The following is a 9,843-nucleotide window of genomic DNA, read 5'->3' as shown; positions in this document are numbered from 1 at the left end:
TAGTATGAATGTATGATAGCGGGTAAAGATTAGATATAGAATTGAAAAAAAAAAAAAAAAAAAAAAATTCTTAACTTGCATTGCACTAAGAATGTAAATTTTAAACTTAAAATAAATAAATTTACAGGTAAAATAAACAAATGTGAGAAGTTGCAAGTGTACTTAGTAAACCTATAAATACCCACAAATAAATAAATTGTAAGCGAGAACGAGATTACCTTAAACCTTAAACCCAACAAAACCCATATATATTCAGCTTGATTCAAAAACTTGAAGGCTGACCGAGTAGCTCACACTCTCACTGTAAGTTTTGCAATTCACTTCTTTCTCCATCACTCACTCTACCGCTTCTGCCATTCCTTTCCTTTGATTCTATTTTTCTTCTTTATCCTCTGTTTGGCTCCGAGAAAAATAAGGGAAAAATAACATAAATTTGAAAACCACCTTATCTTCCATTTCTCATCATCCAGAAAACAGAAACCCATTCTCAATTAAGCTTAATAGGTGCGTTTTTCCATTTTATGAAAACCATAACAACATTGAATAGATGAAAATTTCATTTTCTTTTTTACCTTTTCTCTTCAATTTTCTCGGCGACCAAACAGGGTTCTACTCTTATCCTTGATGGGTTTGATTGGAAACAGCGTGAAGTTGTCAGGGTTTTGTAATTTTTTTTTTGCAGAATTGTCTTGTTTATAGTTCTTGTAGAAGTGTTCTATATCATTCATAGTGGAAGGAAATTTTGTAATTTGGGCTTATACTATGGTGAAGTTGTAATTTTGTTTGTCACCCACTAATACTGGAAGGAAATTCTAGTTTTGTGAATTTAAATTATATTTAAGCGTTGAGTTTTAAAGGTTGGTTGCTCTATTCACAAAGGGGGTTACAACTAACATGTTGGGTTTTTGGGTGTAACAACTGTTTGATGAAATGCGTCAGAGAGAAGAAGCTTTTAAATTTATGGATTTGTTTTTAAAGAAATTATTTATATGTTATTTGTGATTGTTTTTTGGTGTTTTGGCAGTTACTTAGAAGTTGAGGTAATTCATATTGACAATGGAGAGTGAAGATGATGTAGTGAAGAAGACAAGGACGATGGAAGCCCGGGCAAGAAACATCAGTCACAATGTCCGGTGCACTGAATGTGGAAGTCAATCCATTGAAGATTCGCAAGCGGATATTGCAATTCTTCTCAGGAAGGTAGTTTGCTTACTTTAAACGATTATCTTTGCCTTTCTGAAAACAGACCAATAATATGCTTCTAATCCTTGGTGTTATAATATCACAAGGAATTACACTATGTTTGGATGGAGGGAGAGGAGAGGGGCCCCTCCTCCCCTCTCCTCTCCCTCCATTACAAAAAATTACCCGTGGTGTTATATTTAGGCTAATGTTTAGACTTTTTCTAAACTTCTAGCTGTAGTCAAAGTTGTGAAATCTTTGAATTTGAGTAGGTACAAGTCTGGTTTGAGTTACGCAAAGATTGGAGCACTTGCTAGTGTCTTTAAGTTGATTTTGATAAACTGTATATGCCTATGCGTGTCTGCAGGCATGCTAACCCACACACACACACATATGAAAGCACGTCTCTAAAGGGACCTATTGGATTGATAACCTGCGTGCAACTGGTAAAAAATTTTCTTTCTTTCTGCCTCTTAACTTTTTGCTATATTTGATTAACCTCCGTAGATCACTGGTGGAGATTAATCAGGGGCATCCTGCAATAAGCCTCTTATTGTTATCAAGGTTTCCATTTCTTATTACCATGAACAGGGGTTCCTTTTCTAATAGATCTCATTCTAGTGTCAACAACTGGATTCCTTTTTATTTCTTATTTTTTATGGAGACAATGCAATTCTTTCTTTTCCCAATCAAGTTGTGAGTTTACATCAGATTTTGGTTTTCTTTGTCAAATACAAATAGAGCTTAAATTTTGATAGATGAGTATTTTAACAAAGAACAAGCTTCCAGTTTTCAACTAGATATTAATTGTGACTTCCGACTTCTAATTTAGTTTTTCAGTGTAAAAATTTGAAGCATCGTAAAGAGGACCTGTTTTAGAAATTATAAAACACATAAAAAAGTCAACTAATTTCAGATAATTAAATAATAAACACCATTCTACTCGTATAAAGAAAGTATCTTAAAGAGGACTTAATATTTCCTGCATAAATTTTTCTGTCTTCTTTATGCTCTTTTGATAATTTTTCTATGAACAACCTTGTAAATGAAAAATTCCAATTGGATACTCATAATGCTTGCAATGCAGTTAATTCGTGATGAGATTCAATCTGGGAAGACTGACAAAGAGATTTTTAAAAAGCTTGAGGATGATTTTGGGGAGACAGTACTTTATGCCCCAAAGTTTGACCTGCAGACTGCAGCATTGTGGCTCTCACCGGTTAGTTTAAGGGCCTAAAAGCAACATTTTCATAGTGCTTAAACTATTAATTTTACTGATATTAACCTGTTGAGTTTTTGGAGCAGCTTATAGTTGCAGGTGGTGCTGTAGGAGTATGGGCTTTCAACAAGCACAGGAAACAGACTAACGTTCACATCATGGCTTTAAACCTTGTTAGAGGGGTTTCATTGACACCAAAAGAGAAGGAAACAATGCTAGATCTCCTCACGCCTCCTCCTTCAGAAGGAACTACTCGATCCTGGTGGAGGAGATGGCAAGGTCAATGATGTCCATTGCTCCCATTGTTTTTTATTTGTCTTGGCTAGAAACTTTGTGCTGGAAATTTAGAAACCGTGGTTAGTCCCGGATTTGCAAAATCTGAGAAGCAACTTGTTGGAGAGTTTGTTTTGCTAGGCTGGACTAGGTCATGACAAAGAAGTGTGATTTCTGTACAATATTGTACTGCATAAGATGACTTTGTACATTGAGGATATTATTCTAGTTGGTTTTATAATATAAAATATCTGATCCTTATCGTGTTTGAAATATTTCATGTTTATCATGAGGTTTGAATATTTCAGCATTCTTGTTTGATTGAACTGAATGGATTATTGTTATTCATTTTATTAAAAAGAAAACCTGAAGTTTACTTTTTTGCCTTGTATGCATGTAACCAAACTTCATAGACTGGGAACCTGTTTACTGACAAGCATCACCTGATAAAGATTACCTGACCAATGGATCATCAATTTAAAACTGTCATTTGTTTTCTTTTCGAAATTAAATATATGTTTTTATTAAAGGGAGACAGTCATCATCAACCGTTGGGTTCCAACTTCTTGCATGCAATGGCATGGCCTAGATGCAGAATGGAATTGTAATATGGCTCATCATAGATAGCAGGGACATAAGATAATTTAGGACAAGAAGTTCAAGCCGCACTGTAAAGTCATAATTCAAAGATGAATGGGAAAGCAATTATGGATTGACTTGAAAAAATGGGCTTTAGAAGTTTGTATAAGGTACAATAGTCTAAATTGGTTTGCAGACCTTTGATGGGCATCGGAATGTTGTCGAAGTACATTGGTCTATCCTCTGACAAAAGGGAAAATGGGTCCCGTTAAGTATTGTTTTTCTAGTTGAACTTCCATTGAGGTTCATGCTATTGACCTAAAAATTCAGAAGTCTTTCATCATTTCAAGTAGTTGGGGTAGTATTTCAATCACATCCTATTGGGATCTGAAGTCAAGGATCTTAAAATTCTAGAAGTCTAATGTCATTTGGAATGGTAGGAACTGCACTTTAGTGTACACATCCTGTGTATCAAGAAAAAAGATATATAGGGAGGAGAACGGAGTGGGATCACTCAAATGAGGTTGGTTGACTTGACTGACTCTTCATACTTCAACTTGTGTTCAGAAGGGTTCAAGTTTAAATCCTATTGCTTCCCGTTGAGTGTCCATTGGCCAGTAATCATTTGCAAGATTTCTTAAAAAATAAGGCTATTAATTACAAGCCTAGTACATTCCCACTCCTTGTCCTTCAGAAAGCAAAGCAACTTGGCAACTAAAGTACTGATCAAATGGGTAGGGTCGAAGCCACCCAGGATGGAGAAATACCACAACTTGGTGAACCTATTGGTTCATTTACTCCTAAGTTTCAAGAACAGAAGAATCAGGCCATTGGAAGCCCCTGGAGCACCGGATTATTCGACTGTCATGAACACCAGACAAATGGTATTAGTGTTCTTTAGTTATATTTTTGGCTTTGTTTTGTTGGTTTCTATATATCTATAGTTTGATGTGTTTGCTCAAAAGATTTTTGCTAAAGACAAACATGTCTAAATCTTAAAACACTAGGAGAGGATTTTAAAACCTCAATTCGAACTCACTTTTTAGTAGGTTGGTCCAACTCATGCTTGATATAAACTAGGGCTTTTTTAGGAAGAATTCTGGACTCAGTTTCTAAAGTCACGTGTGCGTGTTTGTGTGTGTGTTTTGGTTTCAACAAATGGGAGAAGGGAAACTTGAATTCAAGTTCTCTACAATGGGATAATTGGGCAAAGCCATTGAGTCACAAGACTCTTAGAAGTCTGAGTTGAGTAAGTACTTCGAATGATCAGATATATAGACTCTAAACCATTGAGCTTATTGGAACACTGCAGCAACTGGCTGAGTGGTCATACCAACAGTAACTCAAGTTTCAAAATCATCCAAACTTGTACCAAAGGATTAGAATAGGCAGTTTAGAATCTGGCTACATGTACAACAACACTGTTTGACAGTCTTGAACATCATATTAAAAAATGGTAATCCTATCACATGATTGCTAACCTAAAAAATGGCAATCTTAATGCAATTTATTTAGTTTCTTTTAGCTGAGATTAAAGAATTTAGTGACTCTACTGATCATCACAAAACTACAAAACTGTAACTTTTATTTTCTTTGAATGAAATCTGCCTGAGGGTAGCTTCACAAAAAAATTTGTGTTGCTTCTTTTGGCTGCTGAAGTCTAAGCTAGGCCAAAATGACTAGCTAATAGTAAGAAACTAATAATTTCTAAAGAATATGAAGAAAGAAACGCTTAAATAGCACTTTTCTTTTGCTTGAAGGAAAGAGTGATTGGTTTTATTAAGCCATACTAATGGGATCAGATCAAATGGAAAATAACACATATATCAATAATTCATTACACTCACCAAAAAAATACATGTATATTGTTACAGAAAGAACTGCTCATGATCCACCGATTATTTTAACAGGCCTATGTATGATATAGCAATATGGTACAAGGCAGAACGATCCATCTAACTCGTTATTTATTTATCTTGGCAGCCATTATGACAGCCTTTTTACCTTGTGTGACATTTGGGCAGATAGCAGAAGTCCTTGATGCTGGCAAAATGAGTAAGGATCCATTACCCAACCTTCCCTATTTCATACTTCTTTCTCATCATAAACACCTAATTAGTTACATGGTTATGTACTTATATGCATAATAATGGCTTCAAATATTTGTAGCTGTTTTTTTCCAATATTTCCAAATATAAGTCCCCCATCTTTTTTTTTCTTTGCTTATAACAAGTGGGAGAAAGGGATTTGAACCCAAGTTTGTTTAATGAAAGGAACTTGGTAGTGTGATTGAACTATAAGGCTCTTATCAAGTCCCCTATCAGTATGACTATTAATTCTAATATGATTGGAGACATGGTTGCCACCTACTAATTGATGATGACATATTGGTGACTGCAGCTTGTCATTTGGGGAGTTTCATTTACCTCTTGATGATGCCTGCCTTGTGCTCTCAATGGATAATCGGCTCAAAATATAGAACAAAGCTGAGGAAGAAGTATGATTGGTAGAAGCTCCGTATACAGATGTGATCTCTCACATCTTTTGTCCATGCTGTTCCCTTTGTCAGGAGTTCAGAGAGCTTAAAAACAGAGGACTTGATCCTGCTCTAGGTACTACATCTCATTCTTTATTTATTTATTTATAGGTCTCTCTTAGCATAAAAGTGCAAATGGAGTTTAAAGTGCTTAAAGACTGATTGCTCTAGAAGCTATATTTTTATCTACAGTGAAGAATGTCTCCTAAAAGGCACTAGAATGATTTAACAAAACTACTTTAAGTGCAAAATAAATATTAGCTTGCACTCAGAATCATATTCAAGGGAGAGAGTGACATCTAATGACTTTGATATATGCTAATTCTTGATGACACATTTTCATATTATTTTTCTTGAGAAAGTCTTTCTATATCAACTTCACTAGTTTAATATGATGCAACTCCACCAGGAACATGCTGATGTGAATGGAGATAATATTAACCACTTCAATTAGAACTAAGAAGTTTAAAATACACACTGACTCTGGTTATAATTTAAATTGCTGATTAACTAATGGAATTTTTTTTTTTCTCTTCATGTTGTTGAGGGGTCAGACAAAGACAATTTACACAAAATAGTTGAATTGCCTTTTCAAGCTTCAAACTTTAATCAGTTTTACTTCTCAAAAGATAAAGAAAAGAAAAGAAATCACATTTCACATTCAAAATGCCAACCCCAACATCTAGTTAGCATAACAAAGGTGGCATCACAAGTCACATCATTACTCAATGACTCCAAAACATTAGAGCCTAAAGAAAATTTTAGTTTCAAAATATGTTATAACATATTTTGTTTTCCTGGCTTTTTTAACATTTCAATTTCGAAAATTTTCAAATGGAGTTAAATTGGAGTTTGTTAATATTGTATGTAGGATGGAATGGAATTCTTGCTGAACAAGAAGGAAGAAGGCATCATGATCAAACCGTAGCTGTCCCTCCTCCAAAGCAAGCCATGTATACCTAAGAGTTACAACCTCACATGGAAAGTTGTCAAATCTCTATATTTGTTTTTATTTTGCATCTTGTATTTCCACATATTGAAGATTAAAAGGTTATGTTGGGCTCGAGTTTAATTACAACCACCCCTTTTTAAGCTTGTGACCATCCTGTTGAATCAAAGAAGTGATCGAAATTTTTAGTGTGCCTTTTATAGTAATACCTAGATTATGCAGATTTATGTGTGAACTTGGATGCACTAGGACTGTTTTGAGTTCTATTTCAAGCCTGTATTTAGTTCGATTTGTTTTTTGATATTCATAAAACATTTTTTTTTATAAAGAATTATTTTTAATTTCCTTAATTTTGAATCCTCCAATATAGAAGTTAGGGGTCTATTGGCCAAAGGTCTGTAGCTCCCCCAAGGAGAAAGTATCTTCACGAGGGTATGAGACCATCTTATAAAGTTATAAGGCATCTTTTTCATATTTGGTGGGCCTCACACACATGTGAAATCTTCATATTTTGAGAGGGGTGAGTTTTATGAGGCTGTCTCATAAGGAAAATGACTTGAGACATTTTATCCATCAGCCTTGACAATTTTTGCTGTTACTGAATATAAACAATAATCTTCTTTTTAGATATAATATATTTCAATTTAGGATACCCGTTTCATGATATTTTTCATCATTTTTTTTTTTGAGAGAGTTTCAACTTTTAACCTATGACGTCTGCTCCTAATGATAATACTTTATCATTAGACCAAGATACCAATCAGTTTTTGGTGTAGGCAAAGATTGAACCTCAGATCTCTTACTCAACCATCAGAGACTTTACCAATTGAGTTAATTGAAATCCACAATATTTTTTTATCATCAAATCAAGACACTCATTGATTTTTTAGTATAAATGAGGTTTGAACCTTAATTTTCTTATTTGAACATAAAAAACTTTAACAATTTTATTGACTGAAAATCCGTATAGACAACAACTTTAATAATTGATGCATGGATGATGCATGTGACTAGATATGGCAAAATGGGCGGGTCGAGTTTGGTTAATCGGGTTGCAGGTCAAACGGGTTGTGAGTCAAAAAGGGTTATTTTTGGCAAAGTTAAAAACCTGTTTGGGTCAATCAGGTTGCGAGTCGAGTCAGGTTGGGTTGATCCGTATTTTTCACATGAATTTTTTTATTATAAAGAAAACAACATGTATTTGCCATTTAGAAAGTCATGCAATAAATTACTTGATGTAAAATGCATTACTTTGAATTCACCACTTATATCAAGAATGAATTCAGTTAAACTTATTAATACTTATTCAATAATTTTAAAATTATACAAATCCTAACATTACTATCTAAAACAAAATAACACAAAGATAAGTAAAACAAATACATAAGTTTTATTTCTACACAATATTAACATTCCAAAATATAAAACAAAATTACAAATGACTTGTTAGATAACTCATTTGACAAAGAATAAAAACGTATAAGAAATTTACAATCTTGAAAATTAATTTTATAAAACGTATAAGAAATTTACAATCTTGAAAATTAATTTTATAATCTATTATCAATTGTGGTTGACACTTTATTTCAATTTGAGATGTACATTAAAGTTTGATTGTTTACTTATTTATACATGATCTATTTTATGAATATCATATCATTGTTAAGTAATACACACTTTAGGAAATATCATAATTTATTTTGAAATGCCGTTTATTTTGGGCATAAATTGTTAAAAAAATAAGTCTAAGCATTTATAATTTATGCTCATTTGATACTTTGACTTCACTATTTTCACACTTGTGAATGTTTCTCACACATGTCTACAATTTTATATCTATATTTTTAACTCTACTGTAACCAGATTATCTTGGCATATACTTTGCTATTTGATATTTAAAAATCTTTACTCATTACAGAATGTTCAACTATTCATCTTTCAGTTAATTTGCAAGCAGTTATGTAAATGTCTTAATCATTTCCTTAAAACTCACAACAAACAATTAAACAAATATTGTCTTAATTTTATTAATTTTTTTACAAAAAAAAAAAGTTTTAAAAAATGGTTTGGGTTCAGGTCAGGTCGCAGGTCTAGTCGGGTTGACCTGCAAAAAACACGGGTCAGGTCACGAGTTAACCCGTTTTTACTTCGAGTTAAAAAATCGGATTTGGGTTAAGTATTGTTAGGTTGGGTCAGGTTGGGGCAGAAAATTCTAACCCGTTTTGTCATTTCTACATGTGACAGAGCTCTCAATAATGTTGAAGGTCAAATGTAATGGAATCATGGTCCCCTAGTAATGATGAGGCATGAGATCTCAATAACTTTGAAGGTACATTGAAATGGATTTGTTCGCTAGCGGGGATGAGATATGTATTAAAAATTAGAATTTTGCATTAGGTGATTTATGTGTACCAAGGCAATTCTAAGAAAATTATGGCATTTACATCCACGTTGAGAAGTTTCCTAGAAACCCCCCACCAAGTCCCCAAAACTGTTTTTTCTACTTCACCTTTTCAGTCATCATTTCCTTTCAATTGTCCTTAATGGGGGTTGCAAATTACAACTCAGTGGCATCCTTGCCCCCATAGTTCTGCCTTTACTTGTCAAACCCCGCCTCTCCTTAAAATTACTAAATATTTATTGATAATACTAAGTCCACAATATTTTTACAATACTTTCATAATAAATTATAAGTAGTAAGTTATTATTAGTTTTAATGTGAATTTATAATGGAAAGTACTTTTTTGCCCACCAATAACAATCTACCATATAATATTTTTTGTGAAAGTGTTATAAAAATGTTGTGACTTTAACATTTATTATATTTTCGATAAGCTCTGTTTGTTTCAGCAATAATATTTTCTAAAAAATGAGTCATTTTTTAAAAAGTATTTTCTATAAAACTACCTCATTTTTCTATATTTGGTAGCAACCTTAAATGAGTTAAAAAATAATCTCTTAACTTCTCTTTTTTAGTTTACTGTGAGATAGAGTTGTTTTCTAAAAAAAAAAAAAAAAATTAGTGAAAAACAATCTCTAAAAATAAGTATTGCTTTTTTGGTTGACCAAAAATAATTTTCCTTTGACTAATTTTTTCTAATGCTA

General features: G+C 33.0%; 2 protein-coding genes across 3 annotated transcripts; both read left to right on the top strand.

Moving 5' to 3' along the window:
- Positions 1–204: 204 nt before the first annotated feature.
- Positions 205–2,950, top strand: LOC115991955 (cytochrome c-type biogenesis CcmH-like mitochondrial protein). Of its 2 annotated transcripts, none has more exons than XM_031115947.1 (4): positions 205–303; positions 1,025–1,200; positions 2,270–2,401; positions 2,488–2,950. In XM_031115947.1, the coding sequence occupies exons 2-4, from the start codon at positions 1,057–1,059 to the stop codon at positions 2,686–2,688; spliced, it is 477 nt and encodes a 158-aa protein (XP_030971807.1). In that variant the 5' UTR covers positions 205–303; positions 1,025–1,056; the 3' UTR covers positions 2,689–2,950. The 2 variants fall into 2 exon arrangements, with proteins under 2 accessions (XP_030971807.1, XP_030971808.1); XM_031115948.1 differs by lacking the exon at positions 205–303 and adding an exon at positions 310–504.
- Positions 2,951–3,789: 839 nt separating this feature from the next.
- Positions 3,790–7,006, top strand: LOC115988350 (protein PLANT CADMIUM RESISTANCE 8). The gene is given in 5 exon segments (XM_031111881.1): positions 3,790–4,137; positions 5,237–5,308; positions 5,654–5,755; positions 5,758–5,865; positions 6,661–7,006. Coding segments are annotated over 5 exon segments (528 nt in total). The 5' UTR covers positions 3,790–3,983; the 3' UTR covers positions 6,753–7,006.
- The last annotated feature ends 2,837 nt before the right edge of the window (positions 7,007–9,843 follow it).

Source organism: Quercus lobata, chromosome 5 (assembly GCF_001633185.2).
Source record: "Quercus lobata isolate SW786 chromosome 5, ValleyOak3.0 Primary Assembly, whole genome shotgun sequence".
Taxonomy (NCBI): domain Eukaryota; kingdom Viridiplantae; phylum Streptophyta; class Magnoliopsida; order Fagales; family Fagaceae; genus Quercus; species Quercus lobata.
This window is presented reverse-complemented; position numbering and strand designations above follow the sequence as displayed.

Bases quoted from the DNA above. Each gene is read 5' to 3' on its own strand.
- LOC115991955 (XM_031115947.1), top strand. From the start codon at position 1,057: ATGGAGAGTGAAGATGATGTAGTGAAGAAGACAAGGACGATGGAAGCC. The intron at 1,201-2,269 runs GTAGTTTGCTTA...CTTGCAATGCAG, and splicing joins TTGCAATTCTTCTCAGGAAG to TTAATTCGTGATGAGATTCA. The intron at 2,402-2,487 runs GTTAGTTTAAGG...TTTTTGGAGCAG, and splicing joins CAGCATTGTGGCTCTCACCG to CTTATAGTTGCAGGTGGTGC.